We start from the raw sequence: 14,387 nt of genomic DNA on the forward strand, positions 1-14,387 counted from the left end.
CCGAGGGTACGACTTAATTGGAGTACAAAGTACAGAACTGACGTCATTTTCACTTGCGGGAAATGTAAAATAGATTTTTGCTTCGCAAATGAAAGAAAATGTTTCGCAAAAATGCCTGCCACGGTCGTTATATCATGAAATTCAACTGCGCGTTGTTTCAGTTTAGCATTTAAGAAGTAAAAACAGTGCTCCTAGCTATAGCACTTCGATCTTTCTTGATTTTGCGTCATTTCTTCGTTTTCTATTACAGAAAATGTCACTGCCCTTGATGCATTTTTATTCACGCATTAATTAGCGTCGATCCTTAGTTGTTGCAATCATTTCGATTCCTACTACCCAATGTGATCGGTAGATTCACTGTTCACTGTAGAATTGATTTGACCAGCCACAATTGCAAGCGAAAATTCACATTATCACATAATTATTTTTCATGAAAAAGGTTTCACGTTTAGTCGTCACGGGTGTTCTTAGCAAGTGAACTGAACAATCGTTAACCCGTTGGCTCAATTGAACAGATTGCAATGTTGAGTGAAGCCTGGTTTTCACTAGCGACGCAAGCACAAGCGCAAACACAAGCGCAAGGATAACATGCTCTTATTTCTCCGTGAAAATGGCTTCGACTTAAGCAAAAGCACAAGCGAATTGCATTTGGATGCTTGTGCTTGCGGCAAGCAAGCACAAGCCACAAGGATCAAAATTTGTCCTTTTCGCGCTTGTGCTTGCGCTTGCGCTTGCGTCGCTAGTGAAAACCAGGCTAAAGGTAACCGCCACATTGGATTTGAAAAAAACCTGAGAACGTGGTTTCTCTTTATAATTCCGCCCATTCTCGTCCCGGCTTTGGCACGAAAAACGAAGGGCTCTTGACACACAGGATTTCCAGTCGTAGATTCTAGTACTTCCGGTCTTCATTTATGCAGTCATGATGTTTCAAAAGACTGTATGAGAGAGTCCATTTAGTCGTCGAGTTTTTGACTCCGTTCAAGAATTCCGGTCTTTGTTTCAAACAGCCATTAAACAAAAAAAAATCGGATTAATTCAAAAATCCTATTTACCCAGAGCCCTTCGTTTCTCGTGCTAAGACTTCGCCGGCTAAGAAATGCGTTAAGGGCTATGGGGACGAGAATGAATTCCGCCATTTTGAAACCTAGAGTCCTGTCGTCTTCCGCTGCTTGCAAAGCCAGAAGAATGGCAACGAGTCATCATAGTTAGTTTTATTTTTTATTTCTAATTTTTCACGAGTCTTGTATAATATATATGTCGTGAAAGAAAAGAGCACTTAATATTGTTCAGACATGTAAATAAGCTGTTGTTGTTTAATTAATTCATCAGTTTACGGCCACATTTCTTTTACATTTACAGCAATTACAGACGTATATATAACTGGGCAAATAAACAAAATCCTTTACAGAGGTTGATAAGTAAGGCCTATTACACCGCAAACACAATGCTTATCTTTAATGCTTTTTGCCTTGTATATTCATTTTCAAAACCAAATGATAATTTCTGATGACAAAAAGATGTTTATGCATTAAATATTTTATTCAGACTTTCTTCTCCTGAGCAACCGTTGAAAAGTACCGAACAGCAATTTTATCCATGTTTTACCTCTTTCTTAAGAGAGTTTACAGTTCCTTGAGGATACCGATCGAACATGAAATAAATATTTTTACATTTTTTCATCGTACTGAAGTAAAAGTTGTTTTCACTTACACTGATTAATTTATCGAATAATTTTTTACACGCCTAATTTGAACACCTAGAAATAATTAGTAATTATGCCTGAAAATTGATTGAAATGTTTCAAAACTTTGAATAGGGGTCGAAAGAAAAGCAAAAATGCACGTTGGAAAAATGAAAAATATCGGTCAAAAGTCGCAAATGAAATATATGTAAGCCTGAGAATTTCTCGTTGATAAAATTTGTTAACGTTATTGATGTAGCTAGGACGTCACATTTAAAATCCGCAATCGCAATTTACATTTCTGTTAGTTTGATATTTTCGGCGAATAACAACAAATAATACACATCTATACAATCTTTATCTAAAAAATAAGCACAATCATTAAAATAAATGGCTCTTTTCAGTGCATCAGAATTAAAAGATCAGGGTCAGCTCTGCTTTTGGATAAAACGAAGTAAGGGACAGCAAAATACGACGACAATAAAAACACCCCAGATAATTACACCGATCATGAAAAGCCTTTCCGTAATTCCACTGAAAACGTTTCCAGATTCTGAAGGAAGAGTGAAGAAAGAGAACTTCAAAAGACCCAGGCAAGGAGTCATTACCACAAGTGCGAAACAGCCACCAACGAACATGGACACACACGCGCGAATCTCGTAACACCGGCAGTTATCAACCCTACTCCAGCGATAAAACGTGGTGAGTCCTTTGTAAAAGCTCGCTATTGCCGCCGCTGTAAGGCTCACGGCCATAAGTGTTTTTGTGTGGCCAAAACGTTTGCCTAAGATGTATTTATCCGCGCAGGTTTCATCGCGGTAGCACGCCCAGCACGTAAGGCCTTGAGAACCCGAGCGCTTTACGAACAAGTCGACAGCCAGGCAAGTTAAGGGGATGTCTTGTAGCATGCTGCACACACACCCGAAAACAAATTTAACCATAACGTATTTGTCGCTTTGGTTTTCTTGCAAGTTCGAGTATTTAATCGTGCGGCGAATCATCAAAATGTAGGCTACTAGATACGAGAAGATCAGAAAACTGGCCAACGCAGTGAAGAATTTCATGGCGAGAAGTGCCTCGCCAAAAGATTTGATTTCCCTCTGGTAGTCATCGTTGTTCCAAGGGCCACTTGAACAGAATGGGATTTGTTTGCTTTCATTGTAGTTACTGGCATCGCTGGGATTATCCAAAAATCGTTTGTAGGCGGTATAGCTTCGCTGCGCTTCGAACAATACACTAATATCTGTCCCCAGATCAAAGCCGTACAGCAAGATGAAGAAAATCAATTCTCTCACCAAATCGTGTACCACGGTCATTGTACGAACTGTCATTTAGGCAGGTTAAAATCGTGACAAGCATTCAAAAACGAGGTTTGTCTTTGTGCTCCTGCCTCCTTCTGCCAAATCACAACAATAAAACTATATTTAATTTAACTGGGAATTTTCATTTTAAGTAATGCACTACGTCATTGACTGTCACGTTTGAGATGAGCACAATTTATTTATGAATTCATATAGAAAGCACAAAAAGAAAAAAACACCTCAAGGCCCCGTCCACACTGACCAGGGTAAATTTGAAAACGGAGAAATTTGAAAACGCCGGGTAAAATGTTTTTCGTCCACATTAACCCGGGTAATTTTGAAAACGATACCAACTTTGGAGAGCGTTTTTTTAAAAGCTCCGTTTTCGGTGACCAAAAACGCCGTTTCAGTGTGGACGGTTGGCCTATCAGGGTAAAAAAAGATGCGTTTTCAAATTAACCCTGGTCAGTGTGGACGGAGCCTTAGCTCACTGCCGATAATAAACTTTGTTTAAAGAGTTTCGCCATGTGGTGTTCTTGTATGCACCTAAAACTTTCAGATGCAGCTTCCTTTTAAACTGAAGAAGTGAGATTAAATATAAGTCCATGGGCTTATTATCGGATGGATTTTTCGCGCCCCACGGCTTAATTTTGGAGGAGTCTATTTTCGCGGGGGTGTGATGAGGGGTTATTTTCGGATTACGGCACCGTAGCGGAGTGAGTGGAGGGAGACCGGGGGGGGGGGGGAGGGCGGGAAGTGGGAAGAAGGGAAGGCGGGTAGCGGTATTCCCAAGGTGGCGGAAACCGGGAGAAAACAAAAATAAATTTCGCAACATTTTCTTACATTTCGCAATAGATAGGGAGCCCCTACGGAATTGGGAAGCAGGCGGGAGTAAAAGTACTGGAGGCGGGAGGTTCAGACCCCCTGTCCTCTTTCACGAGTGACTAGAGGGTCCTCGCAGAGCGCATGCGGTTTTTGAGAGCACTGTGGCGGGATAAAATAAAGAGCATATGACTGGAAACATAAATGAAACTTGTTTGAATGTGCATTCAGAACGAGGAATGACGTTTTTTTACGTTAATATAATACATTGCTTCTTTGTATTACGCAAATTGGATGACTTATGATGTCAAACCGTGCACACAGTGTGAAGACAAATCACAAAATAGCCGAGAATATATCTCTGAAATCATTTAATTAAAATACATGGAACTTTGCACTTTTTATTCTTTCATATTATCATTGTTTTGTATTATTATTGTTCTAATAATATTATTGTCATATTAGTATCATATTACTGTTTATGAAATTTTGCTCATATAACACGCTCTCGAATTTGTATAAACTTTCGAATTCTCAATTATCTTGTTTTTTTTTTTTGGTTTTCAATCAAAGATCAAAAACTTAAATAATGGCTTTTTAACTTTTTCGACTTTGACGTCGAACTTCGAATTCGCGGCTGTCAATCAAAGGGACATGTATCAGCATTTTTACCTGAATTACTTCGTTATTGTACCCTCTTCCACTCCGAAGAAATTAAGTAATTCCTTAGAAAGATTTATTTGTCTTTTGCTGACTCAGTAAATCTGTTGTTTTCTGTTGGTTGTAACCCATGGCAGTCAAGTACAATTTGAGAAATGGAAGTTCTATTAATAGTACTTCAAGTATTTTCTGCTTAAACAATTGTTTCTCGTTGCAAATAATCAAAGCAAGAAAGTGCGTGCTTCGCTGAGTCATCTTATCTTAACGCTCCGTCACGCGTGAGGTGGAAATATTTATTCCGCCGTCACTGAAACGGAAAAATGTTCGAACGTTCTTTATCCGGCCTTTTAGATTCCCGTAACAGTTTCATAACACAATACACTTAGTACACAGTGTTTTTATAATTATGCATGTTTATCTATATAAAGAATTCAACTTATATCTCGCAAAACTCAAAAATAAATGCTAGCAAAAAGTTTGGTGTTCCCTTGTGATGAACAATAGCGAACCGGAAGTGAAAATTATTTTTAGTCGGATCACGTTCGAAAATATTGAAAATGGATTCTAGAATGTTACGACGACTCAAATTATTTTAGCTAAAAAAAGCTTTTCTAGCTACGGTTTGATTAGGAGTTATTTTTCTGAGGGGATAACAATATATTCCGCTGGCAATGACTTGCAAACAAACACAATATATTCATCACGGATAAATTACTCTCGGACGTGATTCATTCGCCCCCAAAAGGTTCATTTTACGTAAGAAAAACTATCAGGCTTAAGAGGCGCGTTTACACGACAGAAAAATTTGGGTACGGACCCATTAGAAAATTGGTCCGGACCTGACGACTTTTGTAGAGAAACAGTCAAATCAACATGGGGCCATAGGCCCCTATGGCCCCGTTTTGATTTGACTGTTTCTCTACAAAAGTAGTCAGGTCCGGACCAATTTTTGACGGGTCCGTACTCAATATTCTCTGTCGTGTAAACGCGCCTTTTTTATAAGTTTACAGTCAGGGTAAAATTTTTCCCAGCTAATTTTATTTTTGCGATAAATTTTGTGTTATGGTTTTATTAAATATTCAGAGCCGACCGACTTCACAAGATCAAATCAAGTTGACCTCGGCCGGAGTTTACAACAAGCGTGATTTAAATCTCACTCGTTGTAAATATCCAGCGAAGGGCAACTTGATCTTTATTTACTAATTTATACGATTTGAATTTGTTATTTTAAGAGTTGGCTCGTAACCCTTTTATGTAAAGTCTCATGAAAGTGCGGCTAATTAAGCAAAACAAGACTATTTAAAACTGACGTATCACGCGTGTCATGCGATCATAGAGCGTCTAACGCGTGGACGTGTCTTTGTGATTCTCGCGTTTTCTCAATTCCCTTAGGAATGAACGGTTTCTTTCTTTTCTGGTCGATCACAAACGGGTGTTATTGGCGCATAGCTCTAAGGTAAATCAGACACATGTGGATGCGTATACTACCTGTAACCAACAATTTGTAAAGGAAAGATGGTTGCTGGGCTAGTATTGGCTATTGACATGTATTGAAGATAAAGCTTTGCCATCTCTTGTAGTAAAGACATCATTATACATTGAACCGACTCCCCGGTGGTAATTACATTTTGCGTAAAACTTTTCCGGGAAGGGAAGGAAGTCAGTAAATGCCACTTGATGTGGGACAAACTCGGTCGCAGGGTCTTTGCTTCTTTTTTATGCGGTCGGAATTCTGACCATGTCATGTTTCCGTGTCACATATTTTGAAAATCGGCAAGCGGAGCTCCTATTTTATTTTTTTCTTTTAACCCACTTAGCGACACTAAGAAGTCTCTTCAATCCTGAACTTCAAACTTAAGCGCAAAGTCTCGTATAGCGATTTCGCCCAACTAGTCAACGATACGATGGGGGTTAAATTTTAAAAAAGTTACCGTAAGCTAGAACTGAGCTAAGGGGCTTTTCTTTCGTTTTACGCGCACGTGTGCCATGTCCAATCGTCGCGGTTTCAATAAACGGAAGTGATCTTAAGTACCTAAGATCGAAAGTTTACAAAATGACAAAAAAAAAAACAGTTTAAATGATTATTTCAGACCACTGCAATTTTTATTCCGATTTCGAGCTGTAAACCCTCTCAAACGATGCGGGATCATTTATCGCTCGACTGCATGGATATTGGCAAAGCTAGTGATATTAAAGTGCGTGCTCATCAGTTTCAGCCCTGGTCTGACCAATTAAATTAGCGTCACATTTTTGAAACATTGACTCACGTACGTGTTTCTAACTGCGTGATTGACATTTCAAGTGCGTCATGTCCATGACCTAGCACTGTTTTGTTCCGTTTTCTCACAGTGAACTAAAGACCAACTTGTTCATATTAAAAAAAAAACAGCTTTATAGAACTAAGTCGATTATATTCGTTCTCGACCAAACTCTGAGAAAAATGGCCCTGCAACTACCTGCGATGCCAAGTTATTCAAAATCTTTGACAGTAAGTTCATCTTTTTTAACTTTCGCCGTTTTTCATGTAATTCTAAACATTCCAACCCTGGTATAACAAACTAGGATATATTCTACCTCCGAACGTAATACCGCAAACTTTGTGGTCAACCCCCAATTAATTCATCTTATTAGTACAGTTTAATACAAAGGCTTCATTCAATAAGAAGTTGATTGATTTTTTTATGTATGCCTGATATTGTTTACAATTGGACCTACAAGTTGTTCGCTCCCAGCATTTTGATTCATTAGAGATAATTCAAGTTTTATTTTGTTTATCCATATACATGAAACTGGCCACAGTTTCTGCATGTAGCCTGAACCGGCTTTTCCAGCATCTTTTCAATCAACTTCTTGTTGAGTGACATACATTTCTAGTTTCATGCAAGGCTATTTCGACTTAGCGCAGCAAATCTATGGGAAACGACTGTTTGTCCGTGCAATCGAGGGACGGAAAGAGAAATCGGGTTTTCACTGTTATTTGAAGTTTGTTTTGGCAGTGTCTGCTATTTATTTAAAACATTTATCTTACAGTTCTAACATCAGAAAAATAACTTAATTAAAAACCCCCGAAACTTATTGCCTTGGCCATATGAACCCTCACGAACTAACTCATTACCGCGGAAATTGCATTTATTGAGAGTTATTTTCTCTTAAAACGTACTGTAAAAAACTATGGAGACAAGTAAGGAGAGTTTATATGCTGACGTTTTTGTTATTAGCGCCGAAGAACTCCTCGTATTCTTGTCGTTGGTGCTGGAGTGATTGGAATGACTTGTGCCTTGCAACTTTTGGAGCGTGGGTAAGTCAGTTTTTAATGAAAAAATAAACAAAAACTAGTGAAATTATACTGCAGTGCCTCTTCTTTGCGACGATAAAAAGTAGTTCCTCTATTTCTCAAAATTCCCGGCAGTGGTTTCTTTGCACCGCGATAACAGAGCAAAGATCAGCTAACAGCGAAGAAGAAACTTCAAGAATTGTGCATTTTATTTTTTCTTCCGCAAACGACAAAAGAACTTTAAATTTCAATCCTAGGTTGTATCAATATATTTTCCATGGAGTCAGAATATAGCTGCTATTTCATACAATATTGTAGCTTTTCATGGTTCTTTGGAATGCTTGACGTCATTTTTTAGTTTTGCTCTCTTCCTGCTACGTGAGTATTGAAAAAGGAAAAAAAAAGAAAACGCTGGATCATTTCCTCTGCACTTAAAAATAACTTCCCCGTTCTCCAATAAGGCCAACTGGATATTTTAATTTAAAATCGAAAACCGGATTCTTTCGGTTACAAACCATAGTTACAATATCAAAACAGAAAGCGATATTTATTCTTAGCTGGTAGAATTTCGGGTTCTAAATCAAAGGACGAAAGTTTGTAAAATGATACCACAAGCACATAAAGGCCTATTTACACGGTACGATTTTGTCGCATGCGACATGCTTACGACAGGCCTAGGACACGAATTGTGTCGTGTAAATCAAACCTACAACTAGCTCGTTTACGGCTGTTGTAGGCGTGTCATAATCCTGTCGTAAGCTTGTCGCATGCGACAAAATCGTACCGTGTAAATCGGCCTTAAGACAACATTGACCGATATCACTGACTAAAATTTTTTTTATTATCAAGATGAAAGGTTCGTTTGTCACGGGCGTAGGGGAAAGAAAACATCTGAGTCCTCCTTCCTTGTCCCAAGGCGTCCTCTTCCTTGGTCGTGCATGGTTCGCTTGGCGTTGTGGGACTGATGTTCGCGGTTTGCTTGGCGTTATGGGCCTAATGCGGACGGGGAAACGGACACCTGGCAGATCCTGTTTGTTTTCTTGGCAAAAATGTTTGGTTTCTCGTCAAAAGGCATTTTCGCGCTTGTATCAGCGTTATATATCAATAAATTATCACTGGAAGCTACGTGGAAGTTAGTTTCGTGAACATGTGTTTTTTCCCGCCTTACCGACTTAACCGTCCGGCCTATCGGCGCCTGGGACTAGGCAGTGAGCCCCCGACAGGACTCAAACCCATGACCTACCATGACTAACCACTGAGCTACGGAAAAACTCTTAGTGAGCCAGGCCATTTACTATCTAAAGAGGTCATACGTTTGGGGACTCAGATGTTTTCTTTGCCCCACGCTCGTAATAGACTACAAGCAGTCCCTATTTCTTTACAGAGTCCATCGAGCGTGAGGCGAAAAAGTAAATGACCGCACGAAAAATGGGGACGGGGCGGAGCGAGGCGGAGCGCGCCTCGTCCTCATTTTTCGTGCGGTATTTATTTTTTATTTTGTTTTTTTTTTTTTATCGTAGTCTACGCTGCAACAAACATTTCATCTTTAGCATTTAATTTATTCTTTGAGCTTTAAACTTACCATCTTTCATTATTTATGACACATTTTTACATATCACACCCTTTTAAATCAGGTACAGAGTGACAGCTGTAGCAAAGGAGTTTGCTTCTCCAGTCTCTGGTCAGCGCATCACCTCCGAGATTGCCGGCGCGTTGTGGGAATGGCCTCCGGCTGTGTGCGGAAATTACACGGAGGAGAAGTCGTTAGAACGGGCCAAAGTTTGGTGCATGGACAGCTACGCCAAGTTCGTAGAAATGGCCATGAACGCGGAAGAAACAGGAGTGTTTGTGAAACAGTCTGTGTTTTATTTTAAGGACAAAGTCGAGGATACTCCTGTTCAGTTGGACAAAATGAATGAGCTTAGTCATCTGCCGGGATTTCAACATGACGAAAACCTCATTAAACAGACAGGTAACTAGAAGGGTCACGGATGGTTCATCAAAATCTTGCAGTGCTCGCAAGCATAGGCGTTTTTCGGAGTGCTCCCAAGAATTTAGTCGTTGCTCGTTTCCTTTTGGTCGCATAATTTTACAACTGCTCGCATACTCAGTTTTAAATGGAGGAACGAAAAACGCTCGTTGCTCGGAACGCTAACTTTTGTCAGTGCTCGTGCTTGCAAAAAAAAAAAAAAAAAAAAAAAAAACAAAAAAAAAAACCCGCTGTGCTCGCATGCTCGCAAGGGCTCGCAAAGACCATTCGATAGCCCTAAATAGGGGGAAGGAAATGCATCACGAGTGTTTTTCTTTCTGTATTTGCGGCGTAAAAAGACAGTATGATTTATAAGCCGTTTTCTTCCGAAATATGGTATAGAATTTGACCATTTTGGTTTAAAATAGGGTATGGCTTATGCACTGGTCTGCAATTGGGCACGGTATTTTAAAAGTAACTCATCATTTCTGGCTGAATGAAGGTTTGGAATATTTTGGATCAGGGCTGTAATAGGGTGGGGAAAATTACCTATTTTGGTCTGAAATTGGGAAAGGTCTTTCCACCGATTTCCCACGTCCGGTCTTTGTTTCTCGGGGGAGAAGCGGCGGCTGGTGGTAGACCCTAGCTGCGCCCCTGTCTTCTTTCACACAGATTTTCAGGGAAGTAAGCATAGGATATGGGAGGTGCGGTGGCTTAATGGTTAGTGTGCTGGACTCTCGATCGAGCGGTCCGGGTAGGAGCCCTGGCGGGGGTAACTGCGTTGTGTTCTTGGGCAAAACACTTCACTCTCATAGTGCCTCTCTCCACACAGGTATATAAATGGGTTCCGACGAATTTAATGCTGGGTGTAACCTTATGATGGGCAAGAACCCCATCCAGGGGGAGTAGAAATTATCCTATAGTCATTTCATGCTACAGAAACCGGGATAAGCTCCAGCCTGGTGGGCCACTAGGCTCAAAAGCAGACTAAAGCTGCTCGTTGGAGATGAGGCACTGTGGCAGTCCTGCAAAAACACACAACTCAACGAGCCCAGAAAGGGATCGAATCCAGACCGCTCGATTAGGAATCGAATATATTAACTACAAACCTGACTGTGTTTTGCACAATTTTGATGACGACCACACGTCTTGACTTTGTGATACTCTTAAACTCTATATGATACGCTAAAAAATCCATTGCTATTTTGCAGCCGTGAACGCGGCCAGTGGTGTTGTGGACGCATACCAACACATGGCTCCTATGATTGACACGGTCGTCTTCATGCATTGGCTTTACAAACAGTGTCACGAGAAAGGCTGTCGCTTTGTACAGGACTCCATCCAAGGAATGCTAAGAGATCAGGCTGAAGACTTGAAGATTAAATACAAAGCCCAGTTGATTGTCAACTGTTCTGGCCTCAGTGCTAGAGAACTGGCAGGAGATGAACATGTTTACCCGTCAAGGGGTGAGATAGCAACGTAGAACAACAGCTAAAATTTAATTTAAAGGAGCAATGTCGTTTGTAATGTTGTATACCAGATGAAGGACCAAACGATAAACTACATTATAGTCAACATCCGAGGGAACTCCCATATAAAAGAGACGGGCCTAGGGCCGTAGGCAGGATTTTGCATGGGTGGTTGCAAGCGCCAGTTGAGTTAGCATCTCGGGGAGTCAGGGAGGTATTCTCTCCCGGGAAAATTGAAAAGTCAAGTTGTCTAAGCCCACATTGCTTGCATTCTGAGAGTCATTTTAACCCTCACTTCCCGATTAGGCGGACCTTTGTGGCCCGTGACTGGGTGCAGACGCAAGCGCACCCCCCCTCCCCCCCCCCGCCCGCGACCCGCCTACGGCCCTGAGTTGGGGATGCTCGTCGTCTAGCTTAGGGATGTAAATTTAGGATTTTGGTCTTACATTGGGTGCTCCTAGCAAACAAGGTCTCGTGTAGGGTTGCACGCGAAGAAGTATAGAAATATTTGTTTCAAAATGTTTTAAAATGGTATCTTTTAGGGACAAAAATGATTCAGCCACACCCAGATATTAGTCTCTTCGGACAATTTCGAACAAGCATCCCCGGATGTTTCATATAGGAGTCACTAACCGGGAGCCAACAGCGATCAAACGCATTTCGCGCGCGCACTGAGTCAAGTTTCCACAAAAACTGCCGCTTTTAAGTGCTTTTTAACGTTCCACTTTTGAGCCAAAAGTTAAGGCAGCTACTAAAAATATACGTTTGTACGCCGCATATACATAGAAACTTTATCGAATCAAAATTCGTTTACCGTTGCTCGTTTTGTAGCGTTCTTTCTTTGCCAAAACTTTGCACATTTTCGCCTGAAATCTTGTACAAATCGAAGCGGCGAAAACTGCGGAAGTGGCGTTGAATTTGTTTGCGTTTGACCGCTTTAAATCATTAGAGTAACTTCACCTTTCTGCTTGACTACGTCCTATTGTTACAAGGAGAAATCACATTTTGATCACCCTTGAGGGTAACGAGTCCACCTAACATATATCTCTCTAATTTTAATGTCAGGTGTGATACTCAAAGTCCGGAACGATGGCAGTTTAATGCCCAAGTTAACGCATTCCATGTGTATCTCAGCCGTAATTGACAAGCTTCAACAGGGTGACGAAGATTTTGTGTATATTTTACCAAGAAATGACGACAAGTTATGGCTAGGAGGCTTGGTGCAGCCCCACAAATGGGACAGAAATCTCACGCTCGATTATCCACCAATCAGAACCATGTTTGAGAAGGTTAAGGAGTTTTATCCACCACTGCGTAACTATGGAGACGATGACGTAGAAGAACTCCTAGTAGGACTGCGGCCTACTCGTAAAGGGGACATTTTTCTGGACTGGGATCCTGTGTGTCCCTCTCTTCTTCACAACTATGGGCATGGGGGATCGGGGGTCACCTTTTCTTGGGGTTGTGCCAGCGAAGTGTGTGCTATGGTGGACCACGCTCTAAAAAGACATAAACTTGTTAATGTTTCGAGGTTATAGATGTTGGACAATCATCATCATCATCATCATCACTTTGTTTACCCTCGGATTTGAAGAGTAGCTTATACAGCTAATATCTCCGAGCATTTCACAGTAAGCACAGTACAATGGGCAAAGACCAGACCACAACACCGGGAACTCCATGCCCTACTCTTTACGATAAGTGTGTGGGTTCTTTTACGTCCCCTGCTGACCATAACACTGAAGATGCAGGAGACGGGGCCTACGGTTTATCGTCCTTATCCGAGAAGACTAGAATATCTAACCATTTGCAGATGTTATTGCAAAGGCAGCATATTCTCCTCAGTTATTTTAAGAGACAGATTCTGAATTTTTCGAGAATCGTCCGACAGAAAGGGAATTTCAATTCTATTTTTATTTGCCCCAAATAAACCTTTTAGTAAACTATTTTCGAAAATGACATTAAACGGTTCAGTTTCCTTTAACTTTTTTTAAAATTAAGAAAAGTTAAAAATTCGAAAAGCACATCCACCGTGGCGACCATTTTGGATGAAATTTAAGGTGTTTTCACGACACTCGTGTATACATACCAAACAACTACTCAGTATACCCTTTACACAGCTGTTTGGGTATCTCTTGAAGTTTATTTTCAGATATATTTTGTTTGAAAATATCACGTTTAAGAAAAGTTACGATCTTCGACAACCGACCCATTTCTAGAACATAAACGACAGGGCGAATATTAGCTAACTTCAAGATTGTCAAAAGCGGTCTGGTATATTGTTTTGGAGTTAAAAAAACAACACCAAATTGAAGCTAAACCTTTCTTCTCTCTGTCTGAAAAATATTACTGGTGGCCCGTAAAAACTGTTCCGCTGAGAGAATTAACCATAATGGCTGTTTTTCGCTCTGACTCTCTCTATTTATAGTAACTATTTGTGAATTTGTCCCGAAATATAATTCTTCCTAGCGGCTTTTGTACCGTAAAGATCCCGATTAATGCCACGAAGGAACTTGAACGTTTAAACAGGTTTTAAAATTCAGTGTGCATCGGTCTTGGTAGTTGCCCTAGTATGAAAGAACAGCTTTCGTTGCGGGATTAGTAATTAGGAAGATGTACGTTTCGGTCTCGACATTCTGTCTGGATGTGAACGGCGTGGTATAAATTAAATTAAAGGCAAATCACGCTTCTCATAGATAGAACAAAATAAAACATAATCCAACCCAATTTACTTAAAACATGTTCATGCTACAAAATCCTTACTTGTGAGAGCGTGATATGATGGATAAATTTATAGAAAAGAGCCACAACTAATCATGAAACAGGAAATATTATCTGTTTGTTTATTTCCGCTTCAAGTCCTTCAATAACTTGAGAATTAGTTAAGGCATTTGATACTGCGAGGCCGTCCTGCTTTCTTTTCACATCGGTCAAAAGAATGATCATTTATGCTAAAAAAAAGTTGAATCGATCGATTTTATATGAAGAAAAAGTGACAAAATCCTTCGATACAACGATTTTCCGTAAACATATTCATCACGCAAAATTTGTCATTCACAAACATCGTCTTCATTTCCTCGACTTTAATTTAAATACTTCATTTTCGGACAGATGATTATAAAGCTTTAACACGTACCTTAATTCTTCCGCAGTGTATAAAATGAAAAGGACCCGCTTCTCGCCGATTATTAATTAGAGAGAAGGGACTTTT

The 14,387-nt window shown here is 40.3% G+C and overlaps 1 protein-coding gene across 1 annotated transcript; it reads left to right on the forward strand.

Annotated features, from left to right (window-relative positions):
• Window positions 1-6,904: 6,904 nt before the first annotated feature.
• LOC144645813 (D-amino-acid oxidase-like) lies at window positions 6,905-13,023 on the forward strand. The gene is made up of 5 exons (XM_078505352.1): window positions 6,905-6,952; window positions 7,683-7,762; window positions 9,373-9,710; window positions 10,919-11,173; window positions 12,242-13,023. The coding sequence occupies exons 1-5, from the start codon at window positions 6,905-6,907 to the stop codon at window positions 12,712-12,714; spliced, it is 1,194 nt and encodes a 397-aa protein (XP_078361478.1). The 3' UTR covers window positions 12,715-13,023.
• Window positions 13,024-14,387: the final 1,364 nt, after the last annotated feature.

The sequence above is a fragment of the Oculina patagonica genome, chromosome 3 (genome assembly GCF_052425735.1).
Source record: "Oculina patagonica isolate OP01 chromosome 3, crgOcupat, whole genome shotgun sequence".
NCBI lineage: Eukaryota > Metazoa > Cnidaria > Anthozoa > Scleractinia > Oculinidae > Oculina > Oculina patagonica.

Bases quoted from the DNA above. Each gene is read 5' to 3' on its own strand.
- LOC144645813 (XM_078505352.1), top strand. From the start codon at position 6,905: ATGGCCCTGCAACTACCTGCGATGCCAAGTTATTCAAAATCTTTGACA. The intron at 6,953-7,682 runs GTAAGTTCATCT...TTTTGTTATTAG, and splicing joins GTTATTCAAAATCTTTGACA to CGCCGAAGAACTCCTCGTAT. The intron at 11,174-12,241 runs GTGAGATAGCAA...TTTTAATGTCAG, and splicing joins ACATGTTTACCCGTCAAGGG to GTGTGATACTCAAAGTCCGG.